This window comes from Schistocerca piceifrons, chromosome X (genome assembly GCF_021461385.2).
Source record: "Schistocerca piceifrons isolate TAMUIC-IGC-003096 chromosome X, iqSchPice1.1, whole genome shotgun sequence".
In the NCBI taxonomy this organism is placed as follows: domain Eukaryota; kingdom Metazoa; phylum Arthropoda; class Insecta; order Orthoptera; family Acrididae; genus Schistocerca; species Schistocerca piceifrons.
The window spans coordinates 212,910,907-212,929,758 of NC_060149.1; the positions used below are offsets into that span (position 1 = coordinate 212,910,907).

General features: G+C 43.1%; 1 protein-coding gene across 1 annotated transcript in view; it reads left to right on the forward strand.

Moving 5' to 3' along the window:
- The window catches only part of LOC124721959 (ceramide-1-phosphate transfer protein), a 35,816-nt gene extending 23,465 nt beyond the window's left edge, over positions 1 to 12,351 (forward strand). The window contains exon 4 of the mRNA XM_047247123.1: positions 12,070 to 12,351. Within this exon, the coding sequence (XP_047103079.1) occupies positions 12,070 to 12,198 (129 nt within the window). The 3' untranslated portion in view covers positions 12,199 to 12,351. The remainder of the gene's footprint in view (positions 1 to 12,069) is intronic.
- Positions 12,352 to 18,852: the final 6,501 nt, after the last annotated feature.

Consider the following 18,852-nt stretch of genomic DNA (forward strand, 5'->3'; position numbering starts at 1 on the left):
GAATTTCGTACAAAAGAGATCCTATTACTTTTTTCTCTGGTCCTAATGGTTATCATGTAAGAGGGGATGGAAAAATGGCGGATTATTAAAATATTGTCCGAATGTTATAAAATTGATCTCTATCTTTAAATGAAGTGGGTTAAAAACAAATATAAATATGTGCACTATGCCTAAGTGCAGTACAGCTGTACTAAGGAATAAATTGTGTTCGAGGGATGATGAAGGGCAGGACCTGTGGGGTAGTAGCACAGGGGAAGGTAGGTCGCTGAATTGTGTTCCTGCATTTTGCTCCTTCGTAGGTCTGCAAATTGTAGATCAAGGAGTTAATCCCCACTCTGTCTACCCCATTATGTGTGACAACCCTCTACAATGTGCCTTTTGAATAACTGGTGATGCCCACGGGATGTTTATTTCCTAGAAAATGGGTTAACACTACAAGGAATGAAGATACCAGTTACTAATAACACTAACACAAGAAACACATATGGACAGAAACTACATAAATCTCTGCAAAGTGTTCAATGCTGCTAGAGGAGAACTCGAGTCTTAGTCATCCTGTACAGCAGCTGTAGTGTTCTTCCAGGAAAGGCAATGTCCCCCAGTATAAGTGCTGCTTGATTTTCAATTTACAGACAGACTATATTCCCCCAGCATTTCCTGTTCAGTTCTCTTATGTGAGTAGACAAAATAACTCACTGAGCTTGTGTTTGTATAGTGGAGCTATTTTCAGTTTATTAAATGAGTACTTTTTGCAGCTGTTAAGTAGACTTTTATGTACATTATGTTCCTGTATACAGTGGCTCAGTGTTTGGAATTGTGTGATTGCAATGTTGTCAGTGACCTATGTAGGGGTGGTGGGAAATGAATTGGACTGGTAAATGTGAAACATTGTTGCTTTCTATTGTTGACAGTGTATTGTAAAGCCGTGTAATTGTGTACATTGTGGTAAATTAATAAATTCCCAGAGACTTACTGCATTTCTCTCACCTTTAATTGTGTTACTGGCATTTCTCTCACCACTAATTGTGTTACTGGCAGGCTGCAGAAATCTTTTCCATTTGGGAAGTGCTGGCACTTGTAGAGTGGGCTGCTCTGAGTGGAGCCACTTACCACACGTCCACTGTGTATCTTTGAAGATGGTTGTGGATGTATTTCGTGGAGTGGGACTGCTCAAGTTCAGGTGCAGAACAGTAATGTGCTGTAATTCACTGCGTGACTTATGTTGAAATATGTAAAGTCCTGTAACACCTAGGTGACCTCTTCCTGTTGTAGAATGGTACAATTTAAGCCTCTGGATCTCTTCAGGTGTGACAGCTGAGTCTTGGTTGATGCCTTTGATACCCCTCATTCTGCGAAAAGTATTCCAGACAGTGATAGTGCTGACAAATGGATCCAATTTTGTTTAATACATATTGACAGTGTTCTATACTTGGGACCACCTGTTCAGTGTGGTAGACAGTCAACAGCTTCAGCTGTTGAGCTTTTTTACATAATAGCTCAATTAACAACTGCAAATAAGTACTCATTAAAAAACTGGAAATAACTCCACTATATAAACACAATCTCTGTGAAGTTATTATGTGTACTTATGTAAGAGAACTGGACAGGAAATGATGGGGAGGTGTAGTTTGTTCATAAACTGAAAATGGAACAGCACATGTTGTGGGGGAAATTGCCTTTCCCAGAAGGACACTACAGCTGCTACACAGGATAACTACGAATCAATACCCCCTTCATCTACATCTACATTGATACTCTGCAAGCCACCCAACGGTGTGTGGCGGAGGGCACTTTACGTGCCACTGTCATTACCTCCCTTTCCTGTTCCAGTCGCGTATGGTTCGCGGGAAGAACGACTGTCTGAAAGCCTCCGTGCGCGCTCTAATCTCTCTAATTTTACATTCGTGATCTCCTCGGGAAGTATAAGTAGGGGGAAGCAATATATTCGATACCTCATCCAGAAACGCACCCTCTCGAAACCTGGCGAGCAAGCTACACCGCGATGCAGAGCGCCTCTCTTGCAGAGTCTGCCACTTGAGTTTATTAAACATCTCCGTAACGCTATCACGGTTACCAAATAACCCAGTGACGAAACGCGCCGCTCTTCTTTGGATCTTCTCTATCTCCTCCGTCAACCCGACCTGGTACGGATCCCACACTGATGAGCAATACTCAAGTATAGGTCGAACGAGTGTTTTGTAAGCCACCTCCTTTGTTGATGGACTACATTTTCTAAGCACTCTCCCAATGAATCTCAACCTGGTACCCGCCTTACCAACAATTAGTTTTATATGATCATTCCACTTCAAATCGTTCCGTACGCATACTCCTAGATATTTTACAGAAGTAACTGCTACCAGTGTTTGTTCCGCTATCATATAATCAAACAATAAAGGATCCTTCTTTCTATGTATTCGTCCTTCTAGTAGTGTAGAACAGTGTGCACAGATTTACATTGATTTGTCCATGTGTGTTTCTTGTGCTAGTGTGATTTGCACTCATCTGTGCACTCCATGTAGTACTAAAGCATTTTGTGGAAAATAAACATCCTCTGGGCATTTCTGAATCCTGCATTTTTAGTGATTCACAAGGCATGCTTTGGAGGGTATTTGCTTCTTGTGACATAGTGGGGTAGATAGAATTGGGAAACACATGCTTGATCTTCAATTTGCAGACCTATGGAGGAGGGAAAATCTTGAACAGAATCCAGTGACCTACCTTCCCTCATGCTCCTACCCCATAGACATGGTACACACATTTAACATTTGTATTTAACCCACTTTATTTAAAGATAAAGATTAATTTTATACTGTTAAAGCAATATTTTTAATAATCTGCAATTTTTTTTCCTTCCCCTTCAACACGGAAACTATTAGACCCAGAGAAAAAATGAACAGTATCAGTTTTAGTGGAAATTTAATGTAGTTTAATTTTGTACTGTGAAACATTTTTGCTATGAGCTGCAGTTTTTGATTTGTTTGGGAAAATGTAAAAAAATGACCTTCAACCTTCGCTCCCCACCTTGATGCTCACACCCCACCAGTTAGGATTTTTAGTATGTTGTTCCTGACACTTCCTCCTACCACTGAGCAAAAATTTGTGGCTACATGATTTTTTCCCAAATTTTCCTTCAATGACTGGACTGTGTAATGCTGTCAGTAGGATTCTATAGAACCTCTGTTACACATATCACTGAGTCTCGTGTTAAGCATATAGATTTAAATGTATAAATTTTTTTCTTTTTTCGGTTTGTTATTGTTAAAGTTATCTTCTTTGCTTTTTTTGTAGTACCAGAGGAAAACATGAATTAATTGATGAGTGATTGTTATATAGGTTCTGCTTTTCCGATTACAAATTTCCATTGGTAGTAGCATGGCCACCGTCCACTATCTGGCAAACTCAGGAACACATTACCTTCTTGCAGACTCTGGCACACTCTCAAATATGAATCAGGTGAATGGGTGACACTGTCAGATATGATGAAGGAAGGAATAGTATTCACATTGATTCTTCAGCCAACAGGGGCCAGTAAACTGTCCCTTCTGTTGGAGTGCAGCACTAGACTTTCTTGAGGTTTATGTGTTGGTTGCAATAGTATATGATGCATTTGCCACTCTTGCATTCGCAGTGTCCTGTTGCCAGCTGTGTACCTGTTAGGATTCTGTCATTTACCCATTTAAATCTTAACTGGTTAGACTGTTGGCTGTTAATGGAAGCTGTGCAATAGTTTTATGGTGCTCATTAGCACCTGTTCATAATGGTTCACATGAACATCTTGAAGAATATCCCCTTCTAGTTGCATGTGGTTCATGAGGAGATAATGCCCATTTCATAGCTTTCCATTTTAGAGTGTTTTAAGTTAATGGGTAATACAATATCATTAAATTGAAAAAAAAAAAAAAAAAAAGAGAATGTATCAGCTCATGTCAAGCACAGGCCCCTGCATTGAATATTTTGTTGTTGTTTTGAACTGTATTTTCTACTGTAATATCTATAACAGTATGTGAAGCGTTAAATCTACTGTATATTTTTTGCAGGCAATCCGTCTTTCAGCAACTTATTGAGGGCCTTCTCTTTCCATCATATCTTTTTTACAGATGTGCTATTATTTTGGTCTTGATAGCTAATTGTATATGATAGTAGCTCCCCCTGCAGGCCCGGGGGGTTAGAATAGGCCCGCGGTATTCCTGCCTGTCGTAAGAGGTGACTAAAAGGATTCTCATATGTTTCGGCCTTCTGTGTTGGACCCCTGTAGGGTTTGACCTCCATTCTTCAAAATTTTTCTGAAGAGCGAGCCAATTGGGGAAGGGCGCCTTACATGGTACATCGTGTCCATAGTGCATTGAGATCTTTAGCCCCCTTTCTCGTCGTCACACTGCAGTCCGGTTCATTCTCCATCTCTTGGACGAGGATACATTGCTGGGTGTGGTTTCCACCATGCACTACGCAGTCTCGCTTTCTGCATGCCCACGACGACGACCATGGACTTCTTTGCACCTGATACCCAACACAATAGCCAGTCTGTTGTGGTGGGGCCGCCATGTACCCTGTTGGTTGTAGCCCCGACAGCACAGGGATCGCTGTGCTGATGCCTGTGCTGTTAATTCCCCACGTATGCCAAGGAGTAGATGCCTATCTCCCTGGGGCATCGGGACTCCTGGCAATGGCCATCCTGCCAGGTGGCCCTTGCTGCAGCTGGGTGGTGCCCGTGGGGAGGTCCCTTGGTCAGAGTGGGTGGCATCAGGGTGGGTGACACACAGTGAAGCGTGGCACATCTTCTCTTGCTGGTGGCCAACCACCAGCAGTCTCTAAGCATTTGAGGGCTCAATTCAATGCGCAGATGTATGACCCCAAATGGTTCCCCTCCCTGGCCACACCATGAGAGGAACGAAAGGCTAAGGCTGGCAACAATGCTTATTTTGTCCGGTACCTAGTATGCACAAGAGCTGATGGGGGAGTCTTTCATGACGATGAAGCCTCAGCTCTTTGTAGAGGATTTAGAGGACAAGTTTGGGGAAGCGGAGGGCTTGTCCAAAATGCGCTCTAGGTCAGTTTTGATAAAGACAGCATCATCTGCCCAGTCATGGGCATTACTCGCATGTGACAAGTTGGGGAATGTTTCTGTTACCATCATGCCCCATAAGAACTTAAATATGGTCCTGGGTATTATATTCCACACGGATCTTCTTTAGCAGTCTGATGACAAGCTGCTCGCCAATTTAGAGTGGCGAGGTGTTCATTTCATCTGGCGCATTCATCGGGGTCCGAGGGATAATCAGGTTGCCACCGGTGCCTTCATCTTGGCCTTCGAGGGTGATACATTGCCTGAGAAGGTCAAGGTGATGGTATACTGTTGTGACGTCAAGCCCTATATCCCTCCCCCGATGCGGTGCTTTCAGTGCTGGAAGTTCGGCCATATGTCTTCCTGCTGTACTTCCAGCCTCACATGTCGAGATTGCGGACACCCATCACATCCCGATAATCTATGTGCCCCACCTCCCATCTGTGTCAACTGCGGAGAGCATGATTCACCTTGCTCGCCAGACTACAGGATTTTACAGAAAGAGAGGAAAATCGTGGAATATAAGACCCTGGACCGACTGACCTACACTTAGGCTAAAAGGAAGTTTGAACACCTCCATCCTCTTCGTATGACCACCACTTATGCCACCGCTACAACTTTTCTAGCCTCACCAGCTCCATCTACCCCAGTCACCTCTCAGAGCTGGAAGACTACATCTGCCCCCTTGATGGTGGGGGGCAATTCCCTCCCTGTTGCTCCTGCACCACCACTTTGGGAACAACACCTCTTTGAACCATTGGGGACGTCCGTCCCCACTTCTAAGCCAGAGAAGCGTCCACCTTCTTTGGCTCCTCTTGCTCAGAAGGGGTCCCTTGGGTCCCTCCCTTCCCAGGTTTCTGCCAGTGGGGAAGGTGACGCCTGCCAGTGGCTGAAGTGCACAAAAGCAGCTGGTTGTAGGGCTTAATGATCCTCCTCTGTTTCGGAGACTGACTCAGTCCAAGAAGAAGACCCCTAAGACCAAGGAACTTGCAGTGGCACCCACCCCTCCCCTACCTACAAGCTTTGCATCCAAGAATGAGGTGGAGATTCTGGTGTCCGCTGAGGACCTGGATCTCGCCGGACCCTCAGATGCAATGGATAACGTTCCTCAGGAACTCAGTCGGTGGCAACAGGTGACCCTGTGGCGTAAACAGTCTCATGGGATGTTCAGTGCCTTCCTAGCCTCACAATCATATTATCCTCCAATGGAATTGCGGCAGTTTTTCCACCACCTTGCTGAGCTCCGACAACTTATCAGCCTTCACCCTTTCTTCTGCATTGCTCTCCAGGAAACTTTATTTCCGGCAATGCGAAGCACAGTCCTCTGTGGCTGTCGGGGTTATTATAAGAATTGGGCAGCTTATGCGAGGATATCTGGTGGAGTCTGCGTCTACGTCCTTAACAGTCTTTACAGCTAGTGCGTACCTCTTCAAACACCTTTAGAGGCTGTCGCTGTTAGGGTGTGGACACCTCAGGCTGTTACTGTCTGCAGTATCTATCTTCCACCAGATGGTGATGTCCCACGGCATGTATTGGCTGCGCTGATAGCCCAACTGCCACCTCTCTTTCTGTTACTGGGTGACTTTAACGCCCATAACCCTTTATGGGGTGGATCGGTGGTAACAGGCCGAGGCACTGTCATAGAGTAAGTGTTGGCACAGCTTGACCTTTCTCTCTTAAATAATGGTGCCTCATTTCAGTGCCACATTTATGTGTGGCGCATGGCACGTACTCGGCCCTCTACCATCTGTCCAATGGAGTGTGCATGACGACCTGTGCAGTAGTGACCACTTTCCGATCTTTCTGTCACTGCCACAGCGTCGCCTCCCAAGATGGGCCTTGAATAAAGCTGACTGAGACTCATTCGCCTCCATTGCCACTATTGAGCCTCCTCCTCATGATGTCATTGATGTGGTGGTTCTTGCGATAACCACCGGCATCGTTTCTGCAGCAGAACCTGCAATTCCCTGTTCTTCTGGGTACCCTCGGCAGTGGACTGTGCCCTGGTGGTCACCAGAGATTGCTGAGGCAATTAGAGATCGCAGGTGGGCCCTCCAACGTCATAAGTGGCACCCATCACTGAAACACCTCATTGCCTGTAAGTGGCTTTGTGCCCGAGCCCAACGCCTTATTTGCCGATGGAAGCAGGGAGTGCTGGGAAAGGTATGTCTCCACCATTGGCATCCGTACCTCTCCATCGCAGGTTTGGACCAAGATTAGGCGATTCTATGGATATCAGATTCCTGTCGGCGTCCCTGAGCTTTCCTTGAATGGAACAGTCTGTACTGAATTAGACATGACTGTAGAACTCTTAGCAGACCATTTTGCTCAGAGTTCTGCTTCTATGAATTACCCACTGGCCTTCTGCTCCCTGAAAGAGTAGTTGGAACGTAGGAGCCTTTCATTCCATACACACCACCCCGAATCGTACAATGCTGCGTTCAGTGAGTAGGAATTCCAAAGTGCCCTAGCTGCTTGCCCTGATATGGGTCCCAGGCCAGATCGCATCCACTGTCAGATGCTCAAACACCTATTGGTGGACTGCCAGTGATACCTCCTCGAGCCTTTCAACCGTATCTGGGTTGAGGGTGAATTCCTGTCTCAGTGGCGGGAAAGCATTATCATACCAGTGTTGAAACTTAGCAAGAACCCACTGGAGGTGGACAGCTACTGCCCCATTAGCCTCACCAACATTCTGTGCAAGTTTCTCGAACACATGGTGAGCCGGAGGTTGAGTTGGGTACTTGAGTCTCGGGGCCTTCTGACTCCGTCTCAGGGTGGGTTCCATAAGGGTTGCTCTGCCACCGATAATCTGGTCTGCCTGGAGTCTGCCATCAGTATGGCAATTGCCCGCCATCAGCATCTGGTTGCCATCTCTTTTGACATGTGGAAGGCACATGATACAACATGGCGACAGCACATCCTCACCACGCTTCATGGGTGGGGTCTTAGGAGCCCGCTCCCGATTTTTTATTCAGAATTTTCTGTCGCTTCGTTCCATCCGTGTGCAAGTTGGTCAATTCCATAGTTCCTCCTTAGTCCAGGAGTGTGTGGTCCTGAAAGGCTCTGTCTTGAGTGTCTGCCTCCTTTTAGTTGCTATCAATGGGCTAGGTGCAGCTGTGGGAATGTCCGTATAGGCTTCTTTGTATGCTGATGACTTTTGTCTGTACTATAGCTCCATGGGCATTGTGGTTGCTGAACGGCAACTACAGGTCACTATCCACAGGGCGCAGTCTTGGGCCGTCATGCACGGCTTCTAGTTCTCGGTTGCCAAGACATGTGTCATGCATTTCTGCCAGCATCACACTGTTCACCCTAAGCCACGGCTTAATCTTGACGGCGATCCTTTTGCCATGGTGGAAAGGCATCAGTTTTTGGGCTTGCTTTTTGATACCTGGTTGACTTGGCTCCTCATATTCGGCAGCTTAAAGAAACGTGCTGGCGCCATCTTAGCCATCTTCGTTGCTAGAGTCACACCAGCTGGGGTGCCAATTGGTCTAATCTTCTACGTCTGTATTAGGCATTGATTCAGTCCCGTCTCGATTATGGGAGCCTGGCTTATGGTTTGGCATCGCTTTCTGCATTGTGGTTGCTTGACTCCATACTACTTTGCGGGATCTGACTCGCAACTGGAGCTTTCCACACAAGCCCTGTAAACAGCATACTTGTGGAGGCTGGTGTCCCTCTATTGCGGATCCGGCACCAACGACTACTGGCCGCTTATGCTGCACATGTTTGTAGCTTGCCCGGGCATGCAAATTACTGTCTCCTGTTCCCCACCTCGGTCATCCATCTTCCTGAATGGCAGCCCCGGTCAGGGTGTCAGATTGCGGTTCACATCTGGTCTCTTCTCGCTGGGCTTGAGTTTTTCCCTCTCCCACCTCTTTTCCAGGTCCATATACGTATACCTCTGTGGTGTGTGCCCTGCCCATGCCTTCAGCTGGATTTGGCACAGGGCCCGAAGGACTCAGTCCCTCCTGAGGCCCTCCGCCGATGCTATCTTTCCATCCTTGCCGCGTTTCACGGCTCTGACATGATCTATACTGACGGTTCAATGGTTGCTGGTTGAGTTGGTTATGCTATTACTCTTGGGGATCATTGTCAACAGTGCTTATTGCTGGCTGGCTGCAGTGTTTTTACTGCAGAGCTGGTAGCCATCTCTCGTGCCCTAGAGTATATCCGCTCCTGCTCAGGTGAGTCCTTCGTTACCTGTAGTGACTCCCTGAGTGGTTTATGAGCAATCGACCAGTGTTTTCCTCACTCTCATCTGGTAATGGCTATCCAGGAGTCCATCCATACTCTTGCCCTTTGCGGCTGCGCCTTGGTTTTTGTGTGGGCCCTGGGTCATGTCTGCATCCCGAGTAATGAACATGTTGACAGGCTGGCCAAACAGGCTATCAGTGAACTGGCCCTGGAGATTGGCCATTTGGAATGTGATCTCCAGTTAGTATTGCGGCAGAAAGTCCTTGGTACCTGGGGTGATGAATGGCGCACCCTGCCTTCACCCAACAAACTTTGGGTTATCAAGGAGTCTGCAGGTGTGTGGCACTCCTCCATGTGAGCCTCTCACAAGGACTTAGTTGTTCTCTGCTGGCTATGCATTGACCATACCTGGCTGACGCATGGCCATTTATTGCAATGCCAGGACCCGCCTCATTGTCGCTGTGGATCAGCGTTGACAGTGGTCCACCTCTTGTTGGACGTTTGCGCTGCCTGTTATGCTCCCTGCACTTTTAATGGATGATGCTGCAATGGCAGGCTTAGTTTTGAGTTTTATTCGTGCAGGGGGTTTGTATCACTCAATCTGAGGGTTTGTCTCTTTTGTGTGTTGTGTCTGGACTTTGGCCTCTGGTTTTAGATTGGGGTTTTTAGTGTGTCTCTTGGTTGGCTTTTGCTTTTTTTTTGTTTCCATGGTCGGTCAACCATTGTCAAACTCTGTGTGCTTTTAATTCCTCTTTTCTGGTCTTTGTCTATCTCTTTCTTGTTCTGTGTCATCCATTGTCATCTCTGTTGCTTTTTTTTTCCGTTGTGGGTGGTTCAAGGTCGTGGAATAAGGGACCAATGGCCTTTGTAGTCTGGTCCCTTCAACCCCCTTCCCTCCGCCCCTCCCCCTCCCACAAACCAACCAACCAACCAGTAAACCAGTGATTGATTGTAGCACACTGCTTTTACTGCAGCCACTACTAGTACTACTTGTCTACCTCCTTGTGAGTATGGAAGGCCAACATCATTATCTGTCACATATGTTATTATTTGAGGATGCCAGCAGCACCTAACAGATTGGTCTGTAGAATAGTACTACTATGCTGTAAAAGTAATATTGTTAATAATTCTATCACTGCTGTACTTTTTACAGTATTAAAGCGCATCATTTACTTCCATAGTTAAATGATGTAGAGGGTAGGGCAGTATGTAAACAGCAATGGGAAAAAATGGAAAAAAATCTCTTCTGTTCTTGCAGTTGGCATAGTGTTACTTCCAAAGAAGAGTCACAGAGCTAAGAGGATTCAATCAAAATATCTTCCCTAAAAGTAAAAATTTGATGAAAGTTAATGACAATGCCCTCTCCATGTTCTATCCAAAATTTTAGCAAAGTTTTTGGTGGAGCGCTTACAAACATGTCATTGACAATTTTGACTGTGGGGTCAAATACAAGTAGCACTCACATTATAGGTACAACCAGTGATCTATTTTCAGTTGATGTAATTGGGCAGTATCCATTGAAAATTGTTGTCTAAGCAGCTTCATATTAGTTGATTTCAAAATGGCAGGCATTGTTCAGTTATGAGGTGTGAGTATCTGCAGTGACAACTGGTAAGGAAGTGTATTTACTTCCCTCATTGGTGAATACTTTTATGTTTGCTGACACTGATTTTTTAAAGACAGTCAATTCCCAGTTCACATGCAAACCAGATTACTACAAAATTTCTGTTTGTGGCTACTACTGAACTTGTGTTCTATAGGATGCCTCATTTACTGATTGGTTAGTGCTCTCAAGTACTTGAATAATTTGAGAAAAAAGACTGTAAATGTGTGCTGGCTACTTTACTTCGCTCTTGAAATGAAATGAAAGGTCACTGAAGTGAATACACTTCAAATCTACACTAAAGTAAAAATGTCAATTGTGTCCATCTGCATGAAACCCATCCTGGAACATGTTTTCTTCAGTAAATAAGATATATGCTGAGCTCATCCCCAATGGATCCTCAGTTAATGCATTCTTGTATGACAGCAGTCTAAAGAAGGGGAATGAATTGAATAAAGGTTAACTGTCAAGGTAATTGGCAGAAGATTTCAGTATGGTGCAAAACAGTTCACTGCAGGTAAACAATGGACTTTATTCTGAAATGGAAGAGTAAAGTATAGGAACAAACTAAAAATAGTTCACATTTTGCACTACTGACTTTAACATGTTGGAATCTGTGAAAGAAAATAACAATCATAAATTTCCATAAATGCCATTTTGTAAGCTTCAAACAGTACATGCTTCAATTTTGTTTATTCTCATTACCAATTTCTGTCTGTATCCCCATTCTCAAGTGGAATTCTTACTGCAGTAATGTTGTAATTATTATTTAAGAAAAAGGTAAAGTAATTTCAGAATTCACCTGAAACTGATGTGCTGTTAGTGACTGTCATAATCTGAAACTGTCCAGTGTCATATTCCTGCTTCAACTGTATCACCCAGTATTTCAGTTTTGTACTAGAATGGTACTGAATTTAGAACATAACAAGAGACTTACCCCACTTAAGTACAATCAGTTGCTAAGCCATCGTGTGGACGACTGAGTCAGTAAGGCATTGGACAAATGAACCAGTTACCCACCTGATTTTATACATAAGTGAAAATTTTCTAGCAGATTTAACACATGTGCAAAACTTAACATAGCATGGAACTGTGTGTATATGTTTTACTTCACTTCTTTTTGTTTTGATGTTTGTCAGTTCTTTTAAAATTTGGTATTGCTTCATGATATAACTAAGTGGATGTAAATCAATTTTTCCAGGTTTGTGGAAGCAAAGAGGAAGTTGAAGCTGCAAGTTTAGTTCTACCTGAAATGTTGGATGTGATGGGAGAGGTACATAAGCGTAGCAACAATCTCTATGATAAACATGACTTACATGGTCTGCCATAACAGTAGTCAGTATTACTAAAGAGAAATGTGCATTTACTTTGATCATTCTTGTTTCAGTTCAGAGCTTTAACAATGGGAAGATTTCCTATGTTCCTATAATTTTTGAGGTGGTGTACTTAAATTTTATTAAATGTGAATTTGCTTCCAAAGTAATTTTTTGTTTTAATTTTAATATAGTCATATATCAGTAATGTAAATTATACAGCATATTTGATTGGTTTACTGCACCTGTATGAGCTAAAATTTAAACAGTATGAGTCGAGGGGTATGAAAGGGAAGCAGTGGTTGGGAAGGGAGTGAGACAGGGTTGTACCCTATCCCCGATGTTATTCAACCTGTATATTGAGCAAGCAATAAAGGAAACAAAAGAAAAGTTCAGAGTAGGCATTAAAATCCATGGAGAAGAAATAAAAACTTTGAGGTTTGCCGATGACATTGTAATTCTGTCAGAGACAGCAAAGGACTTGGAAGAGCAGTTGAACGAAATGGACAGTGTCTTGAAAGGAGAGTATAAGATGAACATCAACAAAAGCAAAACGAGGATAATGGAATGTTGTCGAATTAAGTCGGGTGATGCTGAGGGAATTAGATTAGGAAATGGGACACTTAAAGTAGTAAAGGAGTTTTGCTATTTGGGGAGCAAAATAACTGATGATGGTCAAAGTAGAGAGGATATAAAATGTAGACTGCCAATGGCAAGGAAAGCATTTCTGAAGAAGAAAAATTTGTTAACATCGAGTATAGATTTAAATGTCAGGAAGTCGTTTCTGAAAGAATTTGTATGGAGTGTAGCCATGCATGGAAGTGAAACATGGATGATAAATAGTTTGGACAAGAAGTCAATAGAAGCTTTCGAAATGTGGTGCTACAGAAAAATGCTGAAGATTCGATGGATAGATCACATAACTAATGAGGAGGTATTGAATAGAATTGGGGAGAAGAGGAGTTTGTGGCATAACTTGACTAGAAGAAGGGATCGGTTGGTAGGACATGTATTGAGACATCGAGGGATCACCAATTTAGTATTGGAGGCCAGCGTGGAGGGTAAAAATCGTAGAGGGAGACCAAGAGATGAATGCACTAAGCAGATTCAGAAGGATGTAGGCTGCAGTAGGTACTGGGAGATGAAGAAGCTTGCACAGGATTGAGTAGCATGGAGAGCTGCATCAAACAAGTCTCAGGACTGAAGACCACAACAACAACAACGACAACAACAACAACAACATGAAGTCTGAAAGGACAGTGAAATTTTACTATTGGTATGTAACACACAAAATGACACGTATTTATTTGACACTGAAAAAAAGACAGGAAAGTGAAATTTTCAAGCTTACAGAGTCACAGTCTTGATTTAAAGTATGGTATGGGCACTAAACGTGCATGTTGCAAAATGGATGTAGTGTGAAGGAAATTAGGAAGATTTGCAGTTTTTAGAAAAGGTAAATGAGTTCCCCTTTTACATGTTGTATAAAGTCATGATCAATTAATTTAGAGACTGTGTGAGATAGAGCCTTCCTATCACTATGGTGAATGTGAGTCGCATGACGGAGATATTCTCAGACAGTGTATTGGGTGTCAGCATGAAAGTTGAGTGGAGGATTGGCATTTGAATGTTGGCAGTTACTTGAACTGTGGGACACATCTTCTCTATGGCAGTTATGGAACTCAGGCATAAGTAACAATGTTTTAACATCAGGGGCCATTGTTCACTATTTCAAATTTTAACAACAGGTGAACAAACCAGAATACAGCAGATCACTTACCAACTGAGTGTTCTACAACAAGTGGTGAGCAACAGCCATAATGTCCAGAACCATCTAAATCATCTACTGTCTGTGGGGTACAGGCAAGACCAACTTCCACATCTACATTTACTCACCACATCTCTCTGGGTACATAGATTAGCATGGATAGAAACATCAGACATCATTAATTGGATGCTAGAAGCACAGATAAATATCAGCTAGACTGATGAGTCACCATAGTCATTGGTAGACACTGATGGCAAGATAAAAGTACATCATTAGAGATTACAAGAGACGATGCATCATGCTTGCTAATAGACAGATGGTGGTTGTGGCCTTGTGTGGGAAATATTTATTGTATGAAATCAGACCTCTGATACATCTGACATTGTTTATAATTGGCAAATGATAGTGGAGTGCTCTTGAATTGTGCATAGCTGTCGGTCTACAACATTTCACAGGTGAACTGTATGTTCATCAACACAATGCACCACCCCATTGCTCTCAAACTTTTAAAGAATGATTCAAGAAACATTCCACAGACGTGATTGGGCTTTGTTGTTACACTTGCCAAAGGGAATGAGCTTCTCAGGTAAGTTATCAGGAAAATCCTCATGACTGAAGCCTTCTTGTTGTGTTTGTTTCTTACTGAATTAAGAGACTAGTCATAACTTCGTATTTTAATAGGATAAATGAAAGTGAACGTGAAACATGCAGCTACTACATAAAAAATGAAATAATGATTCATAACCATCTGATAATGAGCATTGAATGTCAAAAACTGGTTGTCACATAAGAAAATATGTTATTCCTGAAATAAATAGTTATCATCATCATCATCATCATCATCATCATCATCATCATGACATGGAAGTCAAAAGAAACAGAATGGACATAATCTATGAAAAACTTTTAACTGTGCTTTGAGAATGAGCAATAGAGTGAATTTTTTGCATGCTGTGCAGGAATGAGACAATCTGCTGAAGAAGGGGGAAATGATGAAGCCAGTAACAACAGACCGCACTGATAACCTTTCTTGCTAACTTAACAATATTGTTTGTTTATGTTTTTGTTCCACAGTATTACTGTGGAGGTGCTAGATGATTGAGAATGTATCATTACTTTGATTAATAATTAACAGAAAGGAAATAATAATGTGCTAGGAAGCAAAAAATTCCTTTACACCAAAAAGTAACAGCATATGAAGGTACATGTGATAGAAACTATAAATTGTGTCATTGCTTATAGTATTTCATATTTCGACCACTTCCTCTTCTGACATGTATATCAATGAGTTACCACTGAGTGTAGAATATCAGCTAAATGTACTTAGTTGGCAGTTACACAAAAATAAATAAATAAATAAATAAAAATAAATAAAAAAATCGTCATAGATTCAGGTCAAGAACTATGTAAAATAACATAGAAGTGCAAGAAGAAATTCTCACTCTGGCCTGGACTTTCATTCGGGAGAATGACGGTTCAAATCCCCTTCTGATCATCCAGATTTAGATTTCCTGTGCTTTTCCCAACATTGTTCCAGGTAAATGCTGGGATGGTTCCTTTAAAAAGGGCATGGCCAGTTTCCTTCCCCATCCTTATGCCATGACTCTAATGACCACACTGTCAATGTGATGTTAAACTCTAATTTCTCTTCCCCCCCCTCCTCCCTGTCCTTGCACAGAGATTGTCCTAATATTAGTAGAACTTTGTTAGTGCATGCTCCAGCTCCGTGAGAATCTAAGCACCTACTAAGTGGTACTCATGCAGTTTCTTTATACCATTTGACATGGGTGTGTTTTGTTCAAATTAACAAACTGGATTACCATGCCATCTAAAATGTCCCAGAAGAGCACATGCAGGGTCTGAGAATTGGAATCTTCCAATACTGTGGTGAACATGGAATTAAGAATGCTCATTCAATATCAACATTCTTTATTAAGTACAGCTTCCCTACTAGAAGTTGATGTCTGTGCTCAGAAACCAGGTGGCGATTAAGGATACCAGTGCAATGGTGTACCGCCTCAGCATGACTCAACTGGTAGCAAATGTGGCCTTGGTGAGGCAAGCCTGAAGTCAGTATGGTGGCCCGTAAGCTTTTGGCTGGCCCTGTATATACTGTGTTCAGTTCCAGGCTGCTAGCAAGGACAAGTAAATGCCTCTCATTGAATCGAGGACCCTTGGAGTTGGCCGGAGCATCGGGCGATAACACCTGGGAAGAAGCCTCCTCTTAGCAGTACCATTTCGAGACACAGAACTGGCAGGTCTAGCTGGCAGCTCATAGAACAGTGGTGCTGCCCAGCTGATGGTGTTGTTTGGTGAGGTTTTAGTTGCTCGCTCACACATTTGACCAATTACTGGCACAGAAACCGTCGTCGTGCTGGTGAAAGTCTGAAGTCCAAGAACAAGTGCTGCTAACAGCTGATAGGGGGCTTGTAACACTTGCTGGGACCAGATGTGTTGTGACAGGAGCCCACTTCTTTTACTTTGATAGTGATGATGTGGTGTAGGCAGAGGTGAGGTTGTGGCTCCATCAACAAAATCAAACATTGTACAGTGACAGTATCAACAAACTGGTCTTTTGTTGGTAGAAACATGTTTGTTGCCAGGATGACTACACTGAAAAATAAATATGTAGACACGAAGAATAAAGCTGTAGAATGTTAATAAAGCATTAATAGTTTTTGTTTGAAAAAATTATGTGTATTACTTTACAGCATGGCGTCATGTATTTTGTAGGGAAGGTTTGGTAGAATGTAAATACTGTTGAATGAAAGTAGACCACGTACCGAAAGACAGGAGCATTGAATCGCTAATAGACTAGGCACACACAAAAAGAAAGAAAACTTCCTTGCTTTCAGAGTAATCCTTTTTTGAGCTAGAGTAAAATACATGCAGAAAACACATACATCCATACACACACATGCCTATACCCTTACATGTTGCTGGCAGGATGAACAGTGCCAGTGCTGCATTTCTGCATGTGGACTGGGTTGTTGTGAGGATGGTGTTGGGTAGGGTGGGTAGAGTGAGGGAGGAATGGCAGGGGGGGGGGGGGGGAGAAAGAGAGAGAGGGAAGGGGGCGGGAGGGTGGCTAGTGGCTTGTAGGGAGGCAGCTGGGCTGCTAGCTAGGAATGCGGAAGGGAGGGGTGGCAGGTACATGGGCTAGGAATGTGATGCACAGTTGTCAGAGACTGTGGGGAGTGACCCATCATATTCTATTTGCATACCACATGCTCTTTGCCTTCCTAATAACATTTTTAAGCACCTTACATTACTGTTTGTAACGGGCTACTGCAGCTAGATTGTGACTGATCCTAACATTTTGATATAATTCCCACTTTGTTCTACATCATATCCTTATCCCACTAGTCAGCCAACCTTGCTGCCTATTACTGCTAGTACCCTGTTTAGAATGTTCTAATGGAAAGCAACTCTCAAAGAGCATGAGAAATGTGTTAAGGAAAGCATTATATTTATCATCTATGTTATAGGCACTATAAACATCCTGCCACTCTTGTTCCTCAACAAGGTTTAAAAAACTCTGTATTGCTGTTGGATTAACTTTCCTACATAGTTTGTAATTACATGTGACATTTGTTTGAGTACAAAAGCCTTGTAGTGTTAAAATTTGTGCATCATGGTCTGAAAGGCCATTCATGCTTTTACTAACAGAATGTCCATCTAGTAATGAAGAATGAATAAAAATATTGTCTATGGCTGTGCTACTGTTCCCCTGCACCCTAGTTGGAAAAAACACAGTCTGCATCAGATCATATGAAATTAGGAGATCTACCAACATACTTTTTCTTGCACCATCATACACTAAGTTAATATTGAAGTCACCACATATAACGAATTTCTGGCACTTCCTACAAAGTAAATCAAGAGCCCTCTCCAGCTTGAGCAGAAATGCTCTGAAGTCAGAGTTAGGGGACCTATAAACAACAAAAATTAGAAGTTTAGTTTCACTAAATTCAACTGCCTCTGCACAACATTCAAATATCTGTTCAGTGCAGTGCTGTGGTAGGTCTATGGGCTCAAATAGAATACTGTTTTTTATGTACATAGCCACTCCTCCACCCTTCTTGAAAAACAGTCAGCTAATCTGTATCCTGGTAAAGGAAGCCTCTGAATTGTCAAATTATTTAAGTGGTGCTCCTACATACCAATAATTTCAGAGTAATCATCTGTAGGCAGTTCACTAACTTTATCTATTACACCTCTTATATGTTGATGAAATATGCCAATTCCTTCTCTGCTTGGAAACATGATATCCTCTGAAGGTGAGCCCTTAGGTAGAGGGACTTCCTTTAAGCAGGTATACCTATCATCCTAAAAAAGGTGCACCTCTAACACCAACTACTACAGGAATTTTTCCATGAGTGATCCCACCATCACCCACTATACTGTCTCCTATAAGTTTTGCCAGCCTCCCCTTCCCGTACCTATTGAGGTGCAGGCAGTGCCTAGTGAAACCTGATCTGCTGATAGACCCGACTGGCACCACTGAAACGTGACCCATGCCCTCTGCCATCAGCGCCCTCTCCAGCCCCATGTTAATGCACCAAATAGCCACATTAAGATGTGGCTGATCATGATGCTGAAACAGTTGCATGAAATGCACATTAGTGCCACCAATTTGAATAGCTGTCTTTACCAGGTCACCACCAACATCATATTCCCCATCCCTATCAAGACTGTTCTCTGCTCTGCCAATTATCACTACCTGATCCTCCTTTGTAAAATTCTTACATAACTCCCCTATGCTGTCAGTCACCTGAGCCAACCCTGCACTAGGCTTCACAATGCTGGTGGCCTGGTACTCACTCCCCAGCACTTCCTTCAACTGCTAGCCCACACCTCTACCGTGTGAAATACCTAGCAGCAGAATGTTCTTATTTCTGTT